Consider the following 23633-nt stretch of genomic DNA (forward strand, 5'->3'; position numbering starts at 1 on the left):
CCCTTTTTCCCTCCAAAGGGACGACACCAATACCTTTGCTCGCGTTCCCCCGCACGGCGAGGATGGCCGCGGATAGATTTCAGCTGCGGCCTAGGAAAAGCGAGACAACCTGACCTTCCTCCCGCCATGCCTTTCGCAGGTCGCTTCCCTCGGCCAATGGGCGCTTTGCGTCGGAGGAGCTGGTCGCCATGGAGACGGATGCAGGCGAAAGGATGCAGCTGATGGTCGAGTGAGGGGGAAGCATCCTGGCGAAGCGGGGCAGGGGGAAGACGGGGAGGCTTGGGGACGGGGGCGGCGGTGGTGTGCAGGTGGGGAAGGGACGAGCAGACCCTGCTTGAGGTGGTAGGAGAGATACTCCGCCATGCCAGTGACACAAGCCCTGCAGGGGATTAAGCCCCCGGTCCACGACCAGATTACAGAGCTGCAGAACAAGATACAACTCCTAGGTAAGGGGTGCCTGGCTGCTGAGGGGAGAAAAGCGTTCGGAAGTGGGCGAGGAGGCATCCCGTATTGAGCAAGGCTGCTTTTCTGTGCACACTTACTTGGGAGTAAACATTAATTTACTTATAAGTAAGTGTGCATAAGCTACCAGTATGAGTTTGACCAAACTGCGGGAGGCAGTGGAAGACAGGAGTGCCTGGCGTGGTCTGGTCCATGGGGTCACAAAGAGTCGGACATGACTAAATGACTAAACAACAACAAGTGTGCATAATATTATATATATGATATATATGATAAACCAAGTGTGCATAATAAAGGGATGCGGGTGGCGCTGTGGGTTAAACCACAGAGCCTAGGACTTGCCAATCAGAAGGTCGGCGGTTTGATTCCCTGCGACGGGGTGAGCTCCCATTGCTCGGTCCCTGCTCCTGCCTACCTAGCAGTTCAAAAGCACGTCAAGTGCATGTAGATAAATAGTTATCGCTCCGGCGGGAAGGTAAACGGCTGCAAATTGTCATGCAGGACCACAAGTTAGGTGCTAGGTTGGCCCAGAAAGTGTTTTTCTGTTTGTCACAGCAATTTTTTTATTAAAAAAAAAGCAACAACTGTGGCGTGTTATGTATTGGGGAATGATCATAGCATCTGCCTCTTGTGTAAAAAAACCCCTGTGTTCAACCCACGGGGTCTCCAGGAAGGTTCTGAATAGAAGCTGCCTGAAACCATGGAAACCCATTTCCAGTCCAAGTAGATAATGGTGAGCAAGATGGACCAATGGTGTGATTTTTTTAGATGTAGCAATCACTCAGCAGAATCCTCAGGGACAATATTCCAAATTATGTCATTACCACTATTTTGTTAATGGGAAGGCCGAAAGGGAAGGGGTCTCTCCTAAAGCTACCCATGGGGAAAGTGGAACATTACTAGTAGTCCACTCACTTTTATCTATTCATTTGTGGTATAAAGGGGTGTGGGAACATGAATGTTTGTCAAGCTTCCCTGTTTGAAGGCTTCAGGCTAATTCTTATACACTGCAGATGATCAGACTCCTGGCTGTTGCATTTCATAGCCTACCCACTTGGATTTCTAACTAACCAGTTGCATGTAGTAGCAGTAGTAATAATAATAATAATATTTATTATTTATACCCCGCCCATCTGGCTGGGTTTCTCCAGCCACTCTGGATGGCTTCCAACAAAATATTAAAAATACAATAAAACATCAAACATTAGCAAACTTCCCTAAACAGGACCGCCTTCAGATGTCTTCTAAAAGTCAGATAGTTGTTTATTTCCTTGACATCTGTTCCATAGGGCGGGCACCACTACAGAGAAGGCCTTCTGCCTGGTTACCTGTACCTTCGCTTCTCACAGTGAGGGAACTGCAAGAAACTGGCACAGTTCAGCCACTGATGTAGTTTTGCAGAAACACTCTTAAAAATAAATAAAATTGTATGGCACCTTTCCAAAGTTAAAACCATTCTCAAGGCGGCTTACGACATGAAAAGATGTTACATAATTACAAACATAAAGTAGTCATAATCAATAAATAAAACACATGAAAAAGTACACAGCCAAATTGAACAATTTTCACATAAATCATAATACATAGAAATAAAGATACAAAAAATAATATCAATAATAGCAACTAAACCTTCCTAAAAAATACCGCAGCCCAGTAGTCTGTGCATTCAGCAGCCTCAGCTTTTGTAGCTGGAGGCCAGTCAGTCAGCCAGCCCGTCAGGGCCCTGCCCTTCTAGGCCAGGTGGAAAAGGCTAGCAAGGCAGAGAGCAGGTCTTCCAGGACACACAGCCAAGATGTTGCCTCTTAGGAGCAGCAGAGAGGGAGAATGTGAGAACATACTATAGCCATGCTTGTGCTACTGCAAAGTCGAGTTAGATGCCAAGTAGTGCTGGTTTCATTGGGTTGTATTCAGCACAGCATGTACTGAGTTCCACTCATACAGCAGGACTTCCTTTCTCTGTGCACCCCCTAAAATCTGTTCCAAATGGTCCCCCCAGTTCTCTAGAGCAGATTTTGGGGGCCCACAGGGGCCTGCAAAGGAGAGGCAAGTTTCTTTGCTCAAGCAAGATGTCTGTTGTACAAGCAGAACAGCAACATTGGATATAACCCATTAATCCTATTGACTGTGCCAATATCCATATTTCTAGTGAGCACCACAGTCTAATTAATATGTTCAAATCTCATACATCCAATACTAGTACACATTTTGTTGAGGTCTAGAAGTGGAGGGGCATCTGAAAGGTATTTATACTGCCACAGATGTATGATTGGCCTACAATATCTGTTTTTGTGGATGGGAAGGAACTTCTGAGAAATTAAAAACGCTGTTATTTTCAGATTAGAGATACAGACCAAAGCAAAATGCTTGAAACCTCTAAAAGGAGATTGGATTTCCTATAAAAAGAGGCCTTAAGTATTAAGCCTTTTTGTCCTTGGTTACACTCCTGATTCTAGTGAAATACTAAATTCAACTCTCAAAGTATGTCATGTAGTAAAGCATAATTTCTGTCATTTCATTCACTATATAATGTAGCTGCCATAATCACATATCTGTGAGAGGATATGAAGATGGCTAAAAGTTACCCCAAATTGGCAACTACTTCAAGTTTGGCTTTGCTGCTGCTGCTTTTTTGGATGAGCAATAAGCAGAGTGGTTTTATTTGTCCTCGTTACAGAAGGTGATCGGAAAGCTTACTATGAGACCACCCAATGGAACATTAAGAAGAACAAGGAGTCAATTTTGCAACTGAGAAAGGAGAATAAGAAGTTGCACAAAACGTTGGCACATCTCCTAGCGGTGAGCCTCACAGCTATGTTTCCCCCTGTTTCTAGCAAGTGGAAATAATGAGCAGAATTTATGATATCAGCTCATGCTGGCACTCATCCCAGACCAATATCTCTTTTCACTCTCAGATAAGGGCCCCAGCAATACAGTTCTTCCTTAGGCACGGTGATTTTTTTTAAAAAAAACGTTTAGGGGTACTCTCATTTCCCTACTCATATTGAAATACTGTCCCTCAATGATGCCAAACTTAGATTCACAAAATGTTTAGGGGTATGCGTACCCCTGTATCCCCCCAGAAAAAAGCACTACTTAGGCATGAGTGTTTTTGGTGGAAAGGTATAAAAGCACATATTGTCCATGCTTTTAATCTATTAGCAGTCACTGCACAATCTATCAGGGATGCTTCTCAGGAATTCTGGACATTTTGTCCAGGGGCCAAAGCGGTCAACATGGATTTTTAGGTTTTTTTATATCACCTTCATGTGTGCATGCTGAAACCAGACAATGGCATTCTATAACCTTTGGGCAATTTGAGCTATTTGGCTCTAATGTTCGAGTTACCAAGAAAGCTGGAAAGTGTCATGCGGCAAATATTGTTGCTAAAAAAATAATCAAGCAACATGAATGGTTAGAACGCAAGCAAATAAACAACTTTATTTCAATTTCTGGACTTTAAGATAGTGACTGCAGATGTGACTGTATGTGATACTGATTTTGCTGCCCGATAACAAGCTAAAGCTACTTCTGGATACCTTAGACTTTCAAAAACGTCTCCTACCGGCCAAACAAGTTGTATTTACAAATATTGAGAAGAAAAAGCACATGATTAATGTGTTACGTTCAAAATGTGTACAGTGTGTCAAAGAAAATGCATGGAAAATATACATGTGCTAACCTGAAGTTCAAGTGTAGCAGCTCAAGTCCTTTGCAATGTTGTCTCTTAGCACAGAGACCTGAAAACACACGAGGAAGCATACATTATTTTGTTGCAGCCAGTAATCTATGTTGTCATTGTGTGTCATCACAAATGCATCAGGGCTGTTTCAGATGACAGTGGTGTGTTTGTTTTGCTAGTAAACTACTCCTGGAAGTTTAATATGTCAGGGAAAGTAAGCATGAAAGTGACAAGCCATGGAACACAAGTCATTGACCAAGGGCAAACTGCAAAGAAACACAAAAGTATTGCTCAAAGTCTGTTAGCAGCCCATTCAGAATCTGGCTGTGACACTCTGGGATGTCACTCTGGGATGTCACTTAGCTCTCAAGGTGCTAAGGAAGGAACTATGATGAATAAGACGTTGGAACGGCTTTCAAGCCTAAGAATGAACGAAGGAAACACTGAAGATGTTCTCAGTGAGGCTATAACACTGGTTAGTAGCTGTTATCACTTTTTTCAGCCTGAAATCCACATTCCCTTCCAGAGGCAGAGGCAAATGTGGGCAGACCAACAAATGTGAATGATACCTTTGTGCAGTGGGCAGTTTTGACACACACTTGCACACCCCTCTCTAGCCTCCAAGCAAGCAAAAAGCACCATCAGTGTTCAGGGACAGGCTCCAGCCAAGCAAACACACCCAAGGAGGGTGCAAAGTTGGGCTAGTAAGAGGCACGGGTTGGGGCAAGTCCCATGGGAGAGGTCTGAGGTTCCCCATCCCTGGTCACATTAATGCAGACATGCAAGCAACAAGTGTGGTGGATGGAAACCCCAAACGCACATTTAGTAGGAATATTTTCACAGAATTGTAGGGTTGGAAGGGACCACAAGGATCATCTAATCCAACTCCCTGCTGTGCAGGGATCTTTTTACCCAACATGGAGCTTGAACCCACAACCCTGAGGTCAAGAGTCTCATGCTCTACCAACTGACCTATCCGTTCATGTGCACCAAAGCTTGCTTCACTATCACCACGGAACCACTGGGGAAATGTCAGACATGCCCATTCCCAAGCCATGGTATGGTATTCATCTGCCAGCTCTGATCCACCACCCAACTAAGCTTTGGTTGGACACACAAGGAAAAAACAAAATGTTCAGTTCCAATTGAAATCCCACTAAATGTACGTCCTGTTCCAAAACAGATGCTAAAACTTATCAAATGTAACCATCATTCTGCTAAGCCTTGGGAGATGGGAAGGGGCTGTTCCTCCAAGTCTAGAGAAAGATGGGGGTTTACCTGACCTCACACTGAGTTTGTCGCACCAGATTTAATAATGTGCTCGCCAATAGCAAGATGGAAAAGGCCCTTATGCACCCTTAGTTTTTATAATTTTATTGCATACAAAGAGTGGGCTGGACATACAACTTGGGACGTTATCAACCAGCTCTGTTCTTCTGCTTGTGTGTGTGTATGAGGGTTTTGATTAGACCATTATCTAAACTTGCAAAAAAAATATTTGGACTCATGCAACACTGCTGATAATCAGTTCCCTTCCTATTCTATCTACTAGAGGTGTTTGTCACCTGGAGATTTGCGTGCTTCTTCAGAGCTGGTCCGATAAAATGTTGCCTTAACTATTTTTTGCATGTTTGCATTTAAAGAATTCCTAGTGTTTCCTCTGCATTTTAAAAAAGATGAAAGAAAGGACTTTGGCTTTTGGTGGGGAAGAGGGGGTGTCGCACATGCCTTTCCTAACACGCCCTACCTTCCTACTTGTAAAAGGCAAGCTCTGTTCAAAGAAATATGCTTCCATCTTGTATGCATCTTGGATTTATTCAGACTTTCAGAAAATGAAAACAGTTATTTGGGGGGTTTTTTCAGGGAGAAGAAAAAGTCATCAAGGCTGCATTCCACGACCATCCAGCTGAGCAAGGGTCTGTGAAAAATAAAACTGGAGAGGTAGGTGGTGATCCCTGTCCCGTTATATCACTGCACAGAATGAAAATGCAAAAAACTGAAAATCCTGCAACACAAAGGAAAAACAATGTGTCTATTGGGCAACAAGTTTTTCAGGTTTGCACATTATTTAAAAAACCTGCAGTATCTGTTTGCTCAGAGGAAATAATAGGACAAAAAAAAACATTCACACAACATGAAAAGCTTTCCTCAATTCAGTTTTTTATAAATTTATTTTTCATTTTCAGCTTATTTTGACAAGAAAAACAAAATCTTTACAAATCTAATTTACCTTCCCTTCGAATTCCTTCCTTTCCTTTCTGCGGTTATTTATTTCATATCTTTTTTATTGCTGCATATCCAATTCAAATATATTTACAAATTTTCCCTTATCTTAAAGCCTTCCTCAATTCAGACCAGTTTCAGCTTTATTAAAACCTATTCTTTGTCTCCAGTCAGTCTAATTCACCCTCACCTGGATGACTATCCGCACAATCGTCGAGGCTTCTTTAATTCTTCTCCTCTTCTCTCTGTTCCAAAGGGTGCTATTCAGATCATCAATCACCGGCTATGTGAGAAAATCAATCAGTTAAACAACCTGAAGCATCAGGTGGAGATGCGGAAACGCAGGCTGGAAGAGCTACAGCTTCAGTATGGTGTTAAAACAAAAGAGATCACTGAAATGCAAGAAATGGAAGAACGGAATATAGAGGCGGCTAAGGTGAGTCAGCGTGAGTCAGCGGGACGCGGGTGGCGCTGTGGGTAAAAGCCTCAGCACCTAGGACTTGCCGATCGAAAGGTCGGCGGTTCAAATCCCCGCGGCGGGGTGCGCTCCCGTCATTCGGTCCCAGCGCCTGCCAACCTAGCAGTTCGAAAGCACCCCCGGGTGCAAGTAGATAAATAGGGACCGCTTACCAGCGGGAAGGTAAATGGTGTTCCGTGTGCTGCGCTGGCTCGCCAGATGCAGCTTGTCACGCTGGCCACGTGACCCGGAAGTGTCTGCGCACAGCGCTGGCTCCCGGCCTATAGAGTGAGATGAGCGCACAACCCTAGAGTCTGGCAAGACTGGCCCGTACGGGCAGGGGTACCTTTACCTTTACCTTAAGGTGAGTCAAATCTGAATCCTTTGGAAGGAGGAGGTTGAAAAGCTCCACCATTGGTTCCCTCTTACTGGGCTAGAATCTACCTGTTGTTGTTGTTGTTAAATTTGTATACCATCTTTTATCTGTAGATCTCAGGGCGGTTCACAACATAAAATTACAATATAAAAGACCTAATACAAATACATATTACATCTGGCTTCCTCAACCTTGGCGCTCCAGATGTTTTGAGACTACAATTCCCAGCATCCCTGACCACTGATCCTGCTAGCTAGGGATCATGGGAGTTGTAGGCCAAAAAACATCTGGAGGGCTGAGGCTGAGGAAGCCTGCAATGCATAATGCGTAATAAAAATAAGAACAAAATCAAATCATTGCTGCAATGCTGTTGCCACTTCTCTTTCTCTCTCTTTGAATGCTTGAAAAGGACTCTTGTCATGGGCACCTCACCTTTTATATTTCATCTCATCTTTTATATATGCAATCATTGATTGCATTCTGCAGAGGTTGGACTCCTGCAGGTATTATTAGTTGTAGTATTCCAAGTGGAGTTTTTCCTTCTACCAAAGTCCTGGTTTAGCTAAAAAGAAAGCAGATCAATTGTCACAAAACTTGAGAATGTTAAGTTTATTTGTGCCTGAAGGTGTCCTGGGTTCTCCTCTCTATAGTGACAGATCAGTGCAATATAGTGACAGATTAGGGCAGTGGAGTGGAGAAGTTGAAATGTCTGGATTCCCTGAGTCCTCAGATCTCTTGAGAAGAAGAACCAATGATTTTGCAAATGGCTCCTTTCTGCTTTGACTCCCTCAGATTGGAGTAAAGCTGCTCTCTCAGGTAACACAGAGAGCAAGTTCTTATCACAGGGGCAGCTGTACAGTTGATGTGTCATATCTGCTCCTGCAGTTCCTCTCCCTGAGATGCAGTAATGAATTCAGGATCTCTCATGTTTGGTCTCTTTTGCTCTCTGATTGTTACTAATTAGTAAGGAGGCATCAGTGTGATGTTTGCATGTCCTTGGCATGCTGAAGATCTCTTTGGAAAAACACTTTTTCTTCCTAGAACCCATGAATGGCAGTTCTTAGAGTTTGCGCCATTCTCTCATAATCATAGAACTGTAGAGTTGGAAGGGACCCTAAGGGCCATCTAGTCTAAGCCATCTTCCTTGTGACAGCCCTTTAGATATTTGAAGCTGGCTATCATATCATCATAGGGACGTGGGTGGCGCTGTGGGTTAAACCACAGAGCCTAGGACTTGCCAATCAGAAGGTCGGCGGTTCAAATCCCCGCGACGGGGTGAGCTCCTGTTGCTCGGTCCCTGCTCCTGCCAACCTAGCAGTTCGAAAGCACGTCAAAGTGCAAGTAGATAAATGGGTACCGCTCCAGTGGGAAGGTAAACGGCGTTTCCGTGCGCTGCTCTGGTTCGCCAGAAGCGGCTTAGTCATCCTGGCCACATGACTCGAAAGCTGTACGCTGGCTCCCTCAGCCAATAAAGCGAGATGAGCGCTGCAACCCCAGAGTCGGTCACGACTGGACCTAATGGTCAGGGGTCCCTTTACCTTTACCTTTATCATATCAGCTCTCAGTCTCCTCCAGACTAAACATGCCCAGCTCCTTCAACCATTCCTCATAAGGCTTGGTTTCCAGGCCCTTTATCATCTTGGTTGCCCTCCTCTGCACATGTTCCAGCTTGTCAATATCCTTCCTAAATTGTAGTACCCAGAACTGGACTTGGGACTCCAAGTGGAGTCTGACCAAGGCAGAATAGGGCATTAATAATAATAATAATAATAATAATAATAATAATAATAATATGTTAACTGACATTTATAGTGCAGGACATCCTGGCATTCTAGATCTGGTTATCCTAAATCGGATGTCATCTAAGAATGCCAGTTTTACTCTCAAGGCAAGCAACAGCTGTGGGAGAGCAGGACTGATCTGGACCAGAACTAGAGCAGGAATAAAGGACTGAATTTCTATCCCTTTCCTCCCAAGCCTGCGGTTGCAATCCTGATGAGCCCCTCCTCCTGCTGCTGCTCTTTATCAAAGAAAAAACAACCAGTTGCTAACATATAATATAACGTGTAATTTGACTCCCCATTTCTTTCTGGCCGCTTATGTGAACACACCGCAAGAGGGAGGCAAAGAACCACTGCATTACTTTCCTTAATTGTCCCCATTCTAGCTACTTAGCTGTAATAGGCAGCAGTGGATTACCCAATAGGCAGACTAAGCACATGCTTTGGGCACTAGCAAAACAGGGGAACAAAAAACAAAACAAAAAAAAAACAAGAAGAAAATGTTTTGGGGAAGAATTTGACATTCAATATTAAAAAAAAATATTAAAAGATTCTGGGGGTGCATTCACAAAGAGAAAAAAAAGATGTTCAAAATCTCTATAGAAAAAAAGCCAGAGGCGTTTTGCTGGGCATTTTAGGAAAAGATACCCCACAGGATAAGAAAATACTGTACAGTGGTACCTCAGGTTAAGTACTTAATTCGTTCCAGAGGTCTGTTTTTAACCTGAAACTGTTCTTAACCTGAAGCACCACTTTAGCTAATGGGGCCTCCTGCTGCTGCCGCGCCGCCGGAGCATGATTTCTGTTCCCACCCTGAAGCAAAGTTCTTAACCTGAAGCACTATTTCTGGGTTAGCAGAGTCTGTAACCTGAAGCGTATGTAACCTGAGGTACCACTGTATTAGGAATATCAGGGATAATATATGAAAGATGCAATGGTAAAAAGACTGTAAAAATGAAGAATGTTGAGTTTTGGGGGAGGGAAGCCACAGGGGGAATTTGTATATATGTTATTGTTTTCTTTGGCTTTTATTTTAATTTTTTTTATGTTAACTTTTATTTTTTTTGTGTTTTTTAAGCAAGTAAAAAGCAAAACAAAAAAACCCAACCAATTGAAGTAGTCACCGCGGAGGGAAATCAGAAGTTGGTTAGACTTACACTCCGCTACACATCTTCCCCTCATATTTCTGTTCTCTATTACTGATTCCCACCTGAACCAGGAGGCAGTGGCGTAGCGTGGGTTGTCAGCACCCGGGGCAAGGCAAGTAATTTGCGCCCCCTAACCCGTGGATTTGCGCCCCCTAACCCGTGGATTTGTGCCCCCTAACCCTAACCCCCAGATGTTGCGTCCAGTGCGGCCGGCCCCCCCTGCACCCCCCACGCTACGCCACTGCCAGGAGGCATCCTACTCAAGTAGCTCAAAATAATGCAAGGAAGTCAGATCCTGTCATGTGGTGCAATATCTTGATTTCTTTTGTTTTGAAATTTTGTTTTATGGTTTACTATTGATTTTATTTTGAATTACACATGGGGGCACCATAATCTTTTCAGTGCTTGGGTCCTCTAAGGTCTTAATTCTGTCTTGTAAATGGAGCTGTCCGAAATTGAGAAATTGCCGTACGTGCCCTATTCTCAGATGAGGACATCAAGACAGAGAGAAGGGAGATGAGTAGCTCACTGAGATACTGAGGACAAAAGCTTAGTGCCTGAGCTTCCAGGCCTTAATTCATCCACCGGACCTCTTTACTGTTCCTGTTAGTGATATGATAGGGATACTGTTCCACTTTTAGTCCTCTGATATGAATGATTTATCCACTTGAATATACAGGCAGGAGCTACACTGATACACACCTTCACAAACCCATGAACAAAGTATGTATTCTCCACCCTGTGATTAATATACTCAGTACATTTTGGCTGTGAATGGGCAAGAGCTCGGAGCCATAAGAGAAGGACCCATAATTCAGTGATGTGGTTTGCTTTGTGCGCATAATCTCTCAGGTTAAATTCCTGGCATTATCTGACACAAGAGGATAACAAGGCTGTAGACCCAATTCAGAGCATACAGTACTGGGGTACAAAACAGTTGTCTGGGTTGGCTTGGGAGCTTCATATGTTCATATGAAGGTTCAAATCAAAGCTTAGCTTGTCCTGCAGCTAACTGCATGTGCACATGTGTGGGATGTTTTTATCTACAAGAGGAAACTTGTGTGGTAGTTTGGAAAAATAAGCATTCTTGAAAATGTAGGCAAACATCCTCTATCAGATGCAATTAACCGTGTGCAAATGCATGAATGTGTTATCCGACTGAAGTATTGAAAAGATTATTTTATTAGATATTAAGAGCACATAACTTGGTTGCTGTATAATGACACAACATCACTGTGCTCTAATTTTTCAAATGCTAGAGTATCTTTGTTTAAACTATCTTAGGTACTTATATTGGTGTTTGATATCTTTCTAAGAGATATCAATATCTCATTATTTTTCTAAGAGAGAGACTCAAGCACCATTTTGAACATCCAGTTATACAAAACCTAATGCTTAGCACCTACTGTAGTCAGTGCTTTCCCCCCTCTCATTTTGACTCAGGAAAATCACCATTTTATAGTTCAAATCGGGGAAAATAAATACAGTAAATGGAGAAAAGTACAAAGATTCACAAAATGTTTAAGGGTATGCGTCCCCCTCCATCCCCCCAGGGAAAAAAGCACTGACTGTAGCTAAATGAATTGAAAAACAAGCAGTTGCAACCAGCAGATCACAGGAATCTGAATAAAGGTATCACCTAAATTTCCAATATCTACCACTTGTAAAACAAGCAGAAGAGATTCTTGGAACTTGCCTCAGAAAGCGGGGGTTTCTAATGTATTCTGGTTACTTAAATAAAACTTGTTTGAGTAAAGGAAGTAGGAAGACAGTGGTTGTATTCAACCAAGTTCTTGTTCCCTCAATCCTGTCTGTGCATGAATGTCATTAGAGGAGAAGACCACACATGCCAGACAGGTGACTTTTCTCACCCACCACCCATCCTGCCAGATCCTGAGGTCTTGCGCCAGGGACTATTCTCCACTTGCTGGCTGAGCTATACCAGCATTTTGTTTTCCCTTCCAAGCTGGCAATGTGCCAGGTCCGTTTTTTTCCTTGTTCTGTCACCATGGAGCAATCACCATGTTTGCTCACCTTGAAGATTCCCTACAACTCAATGAGGTCATTGTAAAAATTTCCACTGACTCGTAAAGCACTTAGGATGGTTGTCAGTCCAGCCATATGCAATCTGATGGACGTGGGAATGGAAAGATTAGACTATAGAACCTGAAAGTTGCTTGCATCCCTGCAGCTGTAACTTGGGAAAAGGACATCTTTGAACTAGATGGGTTTTTGGAGAGACTTCATCCTACTGGCTGCTAGCTCAGTTTGCTGTTCTTTATATCCAGACACTGCGAACGCTGGAGAACCGACTGGAAAAGGCCCGATTTAAGACTGATGAGGCCCAACGCATTACCGGCATGTACCAGAAGTTAAAATCGCATATGCAGGTGAGACACAGACACACTCTTAGATAGGAATGGGGAAACTTTTCCAGCCCAAGAGCCAAGTTTCTTCATGAGTAATGTTCTGGGGGCTAAATGGCAGGTATGGGTGGACCAGAGCCTCACATGTAATCCATCCACCTGCACATTTGCCTTCTGTTCACTCACAGGGCAGGTAAGTAGGTTAAACAGAGAGACTGTACTCACCCAAGGTCACAAAGTAAGCTTTGTGGCTGAGTGAGGATTTGAATCCTGATCTCCCAGGTCCTAGACGCACTGAGTTAAGTGGGTTAGGAGCCATTGAGGGAGTTAGATGATTAGGGATTTGTGTTCTGCAAAGATGAATGAGGCATCAAGGCTGTTTGCTCCACAACCACCCTGGAATGCTTCATCCCTTTTCTAGGAGCAGAGCCTGCACTTCCAGAACAAGCTGGATGCTATGGAAACTGAGATCTTACGCCTGCGCAACGAGCTTAAGGACCTGGAAAGCGTGAACACGGAAGCCCAACATGCTCGTGATACAGCCAGGGTAGGGAGTCAGCACAGTGTTGGATACAGGGTGAAGGAGCAGTCATGGTTTGTGGCCTCTGAGGAGCAATACAGTCATACCTTGGTTCTTGAACGGAACCCGTTTCAGTAGTCCGTTTGACTCCCGAAACCGTTCGAAAACCACGGCGCGGCTTCTGATTGGCTTCAGGAGCTTCCTGCACTCAATCGGAAGCCACGTCAGATGTTCAGCTTCCAAAAAAAGTTCGCAAACCGGAACACTTACTTCCGGGTTTGCAGCATTCGGGAGCCAAAACGTTTGAGTCACAAGGCGTTCAAGAACCAAGGTATGACTGTATATACATGTTGAACTTGTATACTAATTAAATAATACAAGACCTCCCACTGTAAGGAGATTCTCACTAGGGGCTGCATGTTTGCAGTTATAATTAATTTTATTTGCACACATATTCTTCATTTCACATATTTTATTCTGATCTTAAGAGTCATACTTTCAAATAACTTGGGGTTTGTTCTGGAGACTTTTTAAGCTTTCAAAGCAAACATATTAGCCTAGAACTCTTATTTAAAACAAATAAAATAAGAGTCGGGTGCCACTGGATGAACCACACAACTCTAATTGTGATCTAGTGTTGAGTAGGTTAGGAGAGAGCACCAGGAAGTGGTCCTCAGGGAACATCACAACATCCCTGAGATCGGTGTCTCACCACATCAATGGGTGTATTGGGCTGTCCAAAAACAGGCCTAAGAGGCGCAGAGATGTTCACAGTGCATCCTATTTAGAGATTACAAGGACAGGACAGTAGCTCACCTTCTCTTCCCTCCAAAATGCAGGCACAGCTCCTGAACCAAGAAGAAATCATCTACCGAGAGCGGAAAGTTCGTGATAAGAAGCTGAAGGATCTGAAGAAGCTGACTGAGGAAAAGAGAGCGCAGAATGAGCGTACAGAGAGACGGGTACTGTAGGGTTTTCTTCTCTCCATTAAATGACTGACACTCCCCAAGTCTGTCCCCTGTCTTCAGACTGACTATTGGCCAAAAGGACATTTGCCTGTTAGATAGCTTCTGCTTTTCCTGGTGCTAACAGCAAGAACTTAAATCTCAGAACTGGACTAGATAAAGATCACAAATGTCTGAAATGGGCAAGCAGCCACTCTCTGGCTCTGAACAGGCCTGAATGTGCTTTAAACCTTCTGTAACGAGAAAAGAGGAGTTAGGTCTTATTATCATAATTCTGCCCCCACTAGCAAATTCTGTGGTTTTGCTGCATCAGTGTGAAATTACAGAAATCATAACACTGTTTGTGAACTGTCAGTGGGATTCTATAGCAAAAAATTAAAAATCTAACATCAGTCCTATTTAGCTTTAACAGGACAATAACAAAAGGGATTTTAACCCAAGACTGGGGAACTTTGTGGCCTGCCAGATGTTCCTGTATTACAATTTGTATCATCCCAAGCTGGCTGGGGCTGCTGGTAGTTAGAGTCCGACAACATTGAGAGGGCTATGGGTTCCTGCCCGCAATCTAATGTCAGCCAGGGATCTGAGCAAGGTCCCATCTCTTTCCCAGGTGTGGCGTTATGGCTAGTCAAGTGAATTTTTGGTCCATCGGCACTGGCCACAAGGTTTGGCAACTGAACTCAAGCCCTGGGTATGGAAATTACTAGACTGTGTAGGGTTGTTTCATTACCCAGCTGAGGCTCAGGCCACTAAGGGCATTTTAAAACATTTTAGAGGCCAACTGTCGCACCATGAATCCCTCCCCACCTCTGCTGTTTCCTCTTCCATCTACGTGTAAAATTTTGTTAAATAAGTAAAAAGTTTCTTGCGAAGAGGCTCAGTGGATGACTTTTCTGAGCACCCGATTGATCTCTGCATCCAGTTAAGAAATAATTATCGTATTTTTTGCTCTATAAGATGCACCGGACCACAAGATGCACCTAGTTTTTGGAGGAGGAAAACAAGGGGGGGGGGGAATCTGAATCTCAGAAGCCAGAACAGCAAGAGGGATCGATGCGCAGTGAAAGCAGCAATCCCTCTTGCTGTTCTGGCTTCTGGGATAGCTGCGCAGCCTGCATTCGCTCCATAAGACACACACACATTTCCCCTTACTTTTTAGGAGGGAAAAAGTGAGTCTTATAGAGCAAAAAATAAGGTAGTTTATGTAGCAGCTGAGCAATTATATCCTCCTTTATGAAGTGGGGCTACTTTGTTTATTCCCTCCCATGAAAGGCTTTAATCAGGGTGTCCTGACTAATATGAGGGTGGGCTAATGTGAATGTGATCAATGACTTAGAAGATCCTGCCAGGGGAAAGAGCAGGACGAGATCATCTTGAAGCTCTGTGCCTTGATTACCCAGAGGCCCTTTCACATATTGCCACCTGAACTGCGTTCCATGGGAGTTCTCGGCCCCTTTTTAATTTAACATCTCATTGGCTGGGTGATCTCATCTATACTCTAAGGAAGGTGATCAAAGGTCTTCTGGTTGCCACCAGCTGTCCAGGGCCGTTACACAATTGTAAAGGGGAGAGGCAGTAAAGAAGGGAAAATCATTAAACAGATGAAAACACTGGCAAGGTTATTGTGATAACCTTCAGTTTTATAGGAGTATATATTTAAAGAAGATGAGTAAATGAGCAAATTAAGTTAATTTGGATATGCAGAAGATATTAAGAACAAATTTAAGGAACCGCAGAAAGAGGGGGAAGGAAGTCAAGTTTTGAAATGTCAAAATGATTGTGAAATTAGTGAAATGTATAAAATTAGTGAAATGTATAAACTTGAAAAGTATAAACAAACAAAGGCTAAAAATAGAAGAAGGGGAAATCATTCAAAATGGGGGGGGGGGGAATAGAAAGAAACCTAGTCAGTTCAGCATACAATAAAATGAGGCAGGAGCGGAATTAAAAGCAAATCAACACTCAACTGGCAAGGCCTTAGCATAACAGAAGCCATTTTCAAAACAAAAAAAATTCCTTCCAGTAGCACCTTAAAGACCAACTAAGTTAGTTCTTGGTATGAGCTTTCGTGTGCATGCACACTTCTTCAGATACACAGTGTGCATGCACACGAAAGCTCATACCAAGAACTAACTTAGTTGGTCTTTAAGGTGCTACTGGAAGGAATTTTTTTTGTTTTGACTATGGCAGACCAACACGGCTACCATTTTGGGATTGTTTGTTGGGCTACGTGTACTGTACCTTGTCCACATGCGCTCCATTTGTTTCAGCAGTCTCAGAAGGATCGTATCCCATTTGGAAGTGACGACGTACTCAAGGAGCCCCAGGTCAAGAAATCAACTATCCTGAAAAGCAAACAAGCCATGTTCACTGCAGCAGAGGCCTTTGACAAGATCCGAGTAGCCACTGGCGTCACAAATGCAAATGTAAGAACTTTGCCCGCTGCCTCCTCCCAGACTCCTTCCTTTGCTGAGAGAGGGCAACATCAGGTCACTGTTAAACCCACCCTCCCAGACTTAAGATGCTTGTTATTTCTAGCTCCCCAGTGTGAGATTAATCCAGTCAACAACATTAGTTGTTTTGGTGTGGATCAGGTTGCTCTAAATGTATCTGACCTGCCTCACATTCACTGGCAACGTATTTAGGAAGCCCAGCCAGTGTTCCGACACTTGGGGTTTGCACCCCAAGATTCAGAAGGAGAAATAGGCAGCTTGCTGTGAGGGGGAGGAGTCTGTTTTATCACTGTATAATTTGCAAAGTGGCCCAAATTCAACCTCTAGCTTGTCCAATGAAACAGAAACAAAGCAAGTTCAGGATACACCAACGTGCAATTCCTGCTTAATTTTCTTTCCGAAAGGAGTTGATGCTGTTAATTCATGTTAATCACCTGTTAAGGGGTGATGCTGTTAATTTTGTTGCCCCCAGACGAACTGCAAACAGAAGTGAATTTAGCCACCCTTCTCAGATTGGGAGAACAGCTTCCTGGCTACTCTCCCTTCTTTCAGGCAGAGGACCAAATAATAAAACTCAGAATTGATCTGCGTCTTTCCTCGCCCCCGTTTTGCAGCAGCTCCAGCACATCCCATGACTGTTCCCTGCTGATATGCAGTTGACGCCACAAGTCCAATTGTTGCTCGGGGCACTAGTTATTCATGTGTGACGGCAAAACATTCTCTGCTCTCCATGTACCAGCTGCTGCCAGCCAATCAAAACTTAGATATCCTTTTCTCTTGCAGGCTGTGTTCTTACGCCATTCTGGGCAAATTCCATTCATAAATTTATTCCTTGCCCTTAGTTGATTTTTCTCATGACTTTGGTCTCTACTTAAATATCCCAAAGACGCCCGGGTGGGGAAAAAAAAGCATTTCTAGGAAAACCGGATATCCATCCCCATTCAGGTCTTCGGCACTGTGAACCCAGCTGGAAATTCTGCCGTGCCCGTAGGAGGCTTAGGCTTGCAGCCAAGCTATCTATGCACAATCAATTGTTGCTTTTTTGGCAGGAGCCAGACCTGCAGACAGCCACCCACTGACGTAGTTTAGAGGCACTTGTCCTGCAGGTTCCTGGAGGGCAAAAGGCCAAGGACATGAAATCTGGATCTTTTCCAGTAAAGCTGAGGGACTGGAGAGGATGTGCTTGTGGCAGGGCTGGATTAATTGAACCTATAAAGCCCGGTATGTTGATGAAAATCATTGGATGCCCCTCCTGTTGTCCTCTCCAGTTGGAAATTTTTGACCCGCTTCCTCCATGCCTGAAATTTCAGAGCTGTGTCCTGTCCTGTAAGCAGCATCGCCTGTAAGCATGACTGTCCCATGAATGACACAGACCATTTTAATTTACTCTCAAGCTGCTTTTTGGACCCATTGCAAATCCATTTGATCTAGCGAGGATCACAAGGCACCCAAACTAGGCAGGAAAGTTTCAGGTTGGTTCTAGAACCAGGACAACTGTCTTTTGCAAGACTTCTCTGTGCTCCAGACTTCTCTGTGCTTCTGTTAGCTTCTAAGCCAAAGAGATACCCCATTCTGAGATTGCCACACTTTGATGGTGTGCTGGCAGGTTTGCATTGTCTTGTCTCGTGCCCCTGTGCTGCTGGTTGCTCTCCTCTTAACTTGGTCTGCTTGAACTGTAAGAATTCATCTTTTTGGGAGCTTGGATACCAGCAGTTGGCTCTAGCAGAGACAGGAGACTTTGCTGGCCACAGTGGTTTCCCTATTGAGGCTCCTTTTGATGTGTGCAGTAGTACCTCTGGTTGCGAACCTCTTTGGGTTACGAATTCTGCTAACCTGGAAGTAGCTGCTCCCGGAAGCAAACTTTGCCCCGGGATGCAAGCAGAAATCATGTGCCAGAAGCGTGTGCACGCAGCGGGGGCCCCATTCACAAAAGCGTTCCTCAGGATAAGAACAGCTTCCAGTTACAAACGGACCTCCAGAACGAATTAAGTTCATAACCAGAGGTACCACTGTTCTGGAGCCCCATTCGCATCTAGAAGCAAACGTAACTACTGACGACACATATGCGAACATGCGCGTCGCTTTTCACCACTTCTGCACATGTGCATGACGTCATTTTGAGCGTCTGCACATGCGCAAGCAGTGAAACCCAGAAGTAACGCGCTCCGTTACTTCCGGGTTGCCGCGGAGTGAAACTCGAATGCGCTCAACTCGAAGTGTATTCAACCCGAGGTATGACTGTACTGTAGGAGGCAAAAGGGCCAGACATGACCAATAAGATCTGCAGGCTTGCCTCAGAGCTGTGGTGGATCCTATCGTTCCACGGCTTCCTCTTATTTGCATGGAAAGAGTAGCATTGTTGCCGAGCAGGCAGTAGCCAGATTCATACAGCTCTGATACTTCCATTCATCCCTGTGAAATCTTGACAGGATGTTATGGCCTGCTTCGCGGCTCAAGAAGAAACCTTCAAGCACCTGGAGGAAATGAAGAATGAGAATGAAGAGTCCCTGGTGCGACTAAAAGAGGAGAGGGATGTATTGCAACGTGAACTTGAGCACACCAAGTACTCGGGAGAGGCCCGGAAGGTGGGGTAAGTTGGCTCCTCCTCTTGTATCACTTGGCTTACAGGCAAGAGCACATGTTAGCGACCCGCCATGCAGAGTGTGCCAGTCCTTGCTCCCTGACCCACATGAGGGTTAGGAGCTGGGGGGCTCAAGGGTTCTCTTCTGTGAACCACCCCACCCCCTCTCCCACCCCCAGGGCCCAGAACCTTATGAAGGAGTTACGCGCGCATCTGCAAAAAGAAGAGAAGAGGCGTGATGCAACCCGGGAAGAGCTGTCCAAGGTGAACAAGGTTCTGCTCAATGCCAAAACTGGAGTGGAGCATTTGGCCTCCAAAGTGCAGCACATCAAGCTGGTGAGTGCACAGCTGAGCATGTCCTGGCTCTACGGCAGGCAGCTCCCCCACCCAACACATAGTGTACAGCTCAATGATGATATGCCCAACAATCTGAGCTACTTGGCAGCACCATCAGGGGCAGGTTGAGGCTCTCCACTGAGAAGGAGAGGAACAAAAGTCTTGGAGGAAGAAAGCAGGGGCTAATGGTTATAGCAGGAGCTGTGAGGCAGAACTCCAGGGTTCTGTTCACCTCACTGAAAGATATGCTTATAGTAGGGTAACAGGATTTTGCCCTTGTTCCCTCCCTGTGTGGCCCTGATCAAGTAGCTGTTCCAACAAGTTCATAGGTTTCCCTACTGTGCCCCGTTGGGCAGAAGCTAGTGAACATCTCTTCTTCTCCCTAGGAAGATAGCCGCTTTGCTTCTACCCAATTGAACGAGAAAGCCAGTGATTATGTCCTTGACCTTCTGGCCCAGACAGAGGAGAAGCTGCTGTTCCTTATGGATTCTCTCAAGAATCGAGACAAGAAGGAGCTTCTCCAGAGAATTGAAGACGTGGAGGTGGGTTCAGAGGGCCAGACTAATTTGTCTTCTCAGTCACCTTTGTTGGGATTTTCTACACAATGACATATTCCCCAATTCACCAGGTAGTGATAATCCACATGGAATTATGGGGTTTAGCTTCCTTTGGATAAAAGGGCACCGAGACTTGTGATTCCCCCCCCCCATTTGCTTTATTTCCAAATATACAGCTGAGCATTTGGGGAGCAGACTCCTAAAGCACTCAGTGCAGTTGCTAATTCTGCCTCGGTTCTCTAAAGGGAGCAACTTGTGTTTCCCAGGCACACTCCTGTTTCAGCTAAGCACACTCTGATCTATCCTTGCCCTGCCTAAATTCAGACTGGCTCCAAACTCTTTCCACTTTCGCCCTCCATTTTCAAACTCTGGTAGGTCCTGAATTCCGAGAACATAAATTTCTCGGCCATTATGGCTGCATTCCAGTTATTAAGATTCTTCTATTTAATCCCTGACCCGATCAGGTGACATTAAGGCAAAACATGACTCAGTCAAGGTTACAAAGACAATACATTTCAAGTCAGGCCAGAATTGCTGAGCTACGAGGTCTGCTGGGCTTTGCCCTAACACACAAGGAAATGAGTGGCCCTTCCCCATTTCCCATGGTCCCAGTCTAACCTCTGTCCTATGTTGTTGCAGTTCCATTCTAAACTTGAAAGAAGGCTGCCTGCCTACAATACGAGGGTCAAACTACCCACCGCACAGAAGCCAGACATGTATTATGGTGAGTCTCAGCAGCAGGTATCCAGGTTTTCTAACACATGGCCATTGGATATAAGCTACATTGCACAGTGAGAGCCTTCCCTGTAGGCAAATTCTGTTGCCTCCTGTCTACTGTGCTCTATAGCTTCTATAGCTGATAGTTTTGGGTTCCATATACTGAGCTAACTTCTGCAGGTGGGTGCAATGCAGAGCAATGCACAAGCAGCTTAGTGGACTGTGGCTGTGGACTGTTTGTCGTGTTAGCCATGCCACAATTTTGTGGGAGGATAGAATGTGCTTGTGGGCATAGACCTCAGCTTACTGAATTTTTAAAAAAAGTTGTTTTGAAAAGAGAATTTGTAACTTGTGGGTGTGCGGGTAAGTTTTAATGCACGTCTACAATGCCTGCTAAAATTTTTGAAATCGGATAAATAGCTTAATGGGATTTTCATCAGAGAGGGGAAACAAGCAAAATGATAATGTATTTTACATAACGCTGAACATTATACAAAACCAGAGTAAATATGCATGTTTGCATACTTTACAGAATTTCTTTTTAATCCAGAATTTGGACTACCTGGGCACAGAATTTCTCTCCTTCATTGCACAGAGTTCACGCAGCCCCTGTCTTAGCACACTGTGGGCTCTTTGGTAGTTTTAAGTTACAGGTTCTCTGTAGGTGGCAGCTGTGTGGCACAGGTCTTCTCTGCCTATGACATCACTGGCCTTGAACACATAGCTATGGGGCATTGGCACACCTATGTTTCCCTTTGTGACGTCACAGATGTAGACTACTTACCTTTCTTGGCCTTTGGGCTATGGGCTTTGTTGAGGGGCAGCCTTTCTCCGTGGCTGTGGACTTGGTTATGATGTCATAGTGCAGGGCTTGGAACCTTAGCATTGTGACCTCATGCATGATGATGATGATGATTTTATTTATTGAATTTATATACTGCCCTATACCCGGAGGTCTCAGAGAGGTTCACAAAACAAAATCAAAATATAAAACCACAAAATATTTGCTCAAAATAAAAACAATAACCCCACCAACCACATTTTAAAAGGTCATAGGATGTCAATCAAATCAACCACCTGATTAAAAAGGAACGTTTTTGCTTGGCGCCTAAAGGTGTCTAATGAAGGCGCCAGGCGAACTTCACTGGGGAGAGCATTCCACGGACAGGGAGCCACTGCAGAGAAGGCCCCGCTCTAGTGTTGCCACAAACCCTTTGGTCTCTTTGCAGATGAGGAGGATAGCGGAGAGGATGATGCGGATGTGGTGACCCGTGCAGCCCTGAAGCGCCAGTCCCAGCAGATAATAGAATCGAAGACCAAACGTCGCACCCGCTACAGAAAGAAGGAAGGGAAGCTGCATCCTATGTAGCCCCACTCCATACCTTCCCCTGATCCTGCAGTGCTCCAGAGTCCTTGGCTATTAAAGGTGCCTCCCAGCCACTGATTTTCCGCGTGAGCCAGTCCCACACTTCACTCCTGTCAAGTCTGCAGGCCCCAGGAAAGGAGAAACATGACCGCTTTGTGGATCTGTTTCCCATGCTGGCAGAGAGCAGGCAGGGACCTACAGTGAGCTGCAGCCAGTGCGTAGCTCCTGCTCTCCCTGCCTTTCAGCTCTCACCTATGTGAAAAGCATGGGGTCTTCAGTGGGTGGAGTGGGGTGGGGCTTGGCCCTGGTGTTTGTCAGGAAGGAAGAGGACGCAACCTCGCCCACCTCCCAGCTAAATCAGACTCTTTTCCAGAATCTCTCAACCCTGAGCAGAGATACTCCCCACCGTGCCTTTAGTTTGACTGATTTCCCCCCTTGCTCCAGCCACAATCACCCCCCCCCTGGTATATCTGGATGGAGGTGGGGGCTCAGAGTCAGTTACACTCTGGTTGCGGAACGGGGTTACTATGTGCTGTGTTTGCTGTGTATGATGCAATAAACCCTGTTCAGGCTGAGTTGCCTCCTTGTCTGTGCTTTTGTCAGCGATGGGGTGGACTGTAAATAGAGATCAGGCTGGTATTGCAAAGGCTAAGGAAGCAGATGGTTGGGAGGCCAAGCTGTTCATAGGGTTGGCTTTTTGGTGTAAATCTCCTGGATACAGGTTTTTTTAAAAAGAAGCATAGCCTGGTTAGTTGATGTTAGCCAGACAGGTGTCCCTCAGCTTCTCTGCTAACTGACCATCAGTGGTGATGCCAGATCCATAGTGTGTGGCTGTCATTTCAGACAATCACTGAAAAATGGTGAATTAAAGGACCAGAAACTGTATTGTGGGATTTCATGTCTCTCTAATCCACATGGTGCACTCCTCCTAACTGGGCTTGGCCCAGGTTTGTTTGTGTTGCAAACAAAGAAGAGCAGGCAGCCTTCCTTGGTTGTTTAGATCCCATGTTATATATTGGCTGGGATGCTGCTGTGGAGGCTAAGAATGTCCCCATGGGGGGAGAAAAGGCTCTGAGAGAGCAGAGGTGTGGGGAGGGAGTGGGCTGCAACACCCAGAACAAAAATGCAGAAGGAGTTGGTAGTGGGTGTGCTCAGATAAAGTCGTGTGTTGTCTCGTGGGCAACAGTTCAGCAACTGCTCCAGTAAATGATATCACGTAGATTTTCTTTGTACAGTGTTTGTTTCTGTCCTGTGTGGCAGAATCATGCAATCACAGAATCATAGAATTGTAGGGTTGGAAGGGACCCCAAAAGTCATCTAGTCCAGCCCCCTGCGATGGAGGAATCTCAACTACAGCATCCATGGCAGATGGCCACCCAACCTCTGCTTGTTGTTTTTGTTGTTTAGTCATGTCCGATTCTTCGTGACCCCATGGACCAGAGCACGCCAGGCACTTCTGTCTTCCACTGCCTCCCGCAGTTTGGTCAAACTCATGCTGGTAGTTTTGAGAACACTGCCCAACCATCTCATCCTCTGTCATCCCCTTCTCCTTGTGCCCTCAATCTTTCCCAACATCAGGGTCTTTTCCAGGGAGTCTTCTCTTCTCATAAGGTGGCCAAAGTATTGGAGCCTCAGCTTCAGGATCT

At 44.9% G+C, this 23633-nt stretch overlaps 1 protein-coding gene and 1 long non-coding RNA gene across 6 annotated transcripts; one reads left to right on the forward strand and one right to left on the reverse strand.

The window, feature by feature from the left end:
- Nucleotides 1–31: 31 nt before the first annotated feature.
- Nucleotides 32–22562, forward strand: ODAD3 (outer dynein arm docking complex subunit 3). Of its 3 annotated transcripts, none has more exons than XM_081894319.1 (13): nt 32–446; nt 3137–3258; nt 6005–6082; nt 6621–6800; nt 12415–12516; nt 12914–13039; nt 13852–13974; nt 16248–16403; nt 18860–19020; nt 19191–19347; nt 19734–19889; nt 20544–20628; nt 21851–22562. In XM_081894319.1, the coding sequence occupies exons 1-13, from the start codon at nt 362–364 to the stop codon at nt 21988–21990; spliced, it is 1671 nt and encodes a 556-aa protein (XP_081750445.1). In that variant the 5' UTR covers nt 32–361; the 3' UTR covers nt 21991–22562. The 3 variants fall into 3 exon arrangements, with proteins under 3 accessions (XP_081750445.1, XP_081750446.1, XP_081750444.1); XM_081894320.1 differs by having other exon boundaries at nt 16251–16403; XM_081894318.1 differs by lacking the exons at nt 32–446; nt 3137–3258 and adding an exon at nt 4292–4616.
- Nucleotides 6035–21391, reverse strand: LOC309360360. Of its 3 annotated transcripts, XR_014164039.1 has the most exons (6): nt 21184–21391; nt 16219–16322; nt 13829–13929; nt 12718–12842; nt 6555–6647; nt 6035–6146 (listed from the first exon to the last, which is right to left on the reverse strand). It is a non-coding gene; the product is annotated as an uncharacterized lncRNA (long non-coding RNA). The 3 variants fall into 3 exon arrangements; XR_014164040.1 differs by lacking the exon at nt 6035–6146 and having other exon boundaries at nt 6536–6647; XR_014164041.1 differs by lacking the exons at nt 6035–6146; nt 12718–12842 and having other exon boundaries at nt 6557–6647.
- Nucleotides 22563–23633: the final 1071 nt, after the last annotated feature.

The sequence above is a fragment of the Podarcis melisellensis genome, assembly GCF_964234715.1.
Source record: "Podarcis melisellensis genome assembly, chromosome: 17".
In the NCBI taxonomy this organism is placed as follows: Eukaryota; Metazoa; Chordata; class Lepidosauria; order Squamata; family Lacertidae; genus Podarcis; species Podarcis melisellensis.

What these genes read in the sequence shown, in the direction of transcription:
- ODAD3 (XM_081894318.1), top strand. Translation starts at nt 4,344, where the DNA reads ATGTCAGGGAAAGTAAGCATGAAAGTGACAAGCCATGGAACACAAGTC. An exon ending in ATGAGCGTACAGAGAGACGG is followed by an intron (nt 13,975 to 16,247) that starts GTACTGTAGGGT and finishes CATTTGTTTCAG; the next exon opens with CAGTCTCAGAAGGATCGTAT. An exon ending in CTGGCGTCACAAATGCAAAT is followed by an intron (nt 16,404 to 18,859) that starts GTAAGAACTTTG and finishes AAATCTTGACAG; the next exon opens with GATGTTATGGCCTGCTTCGC.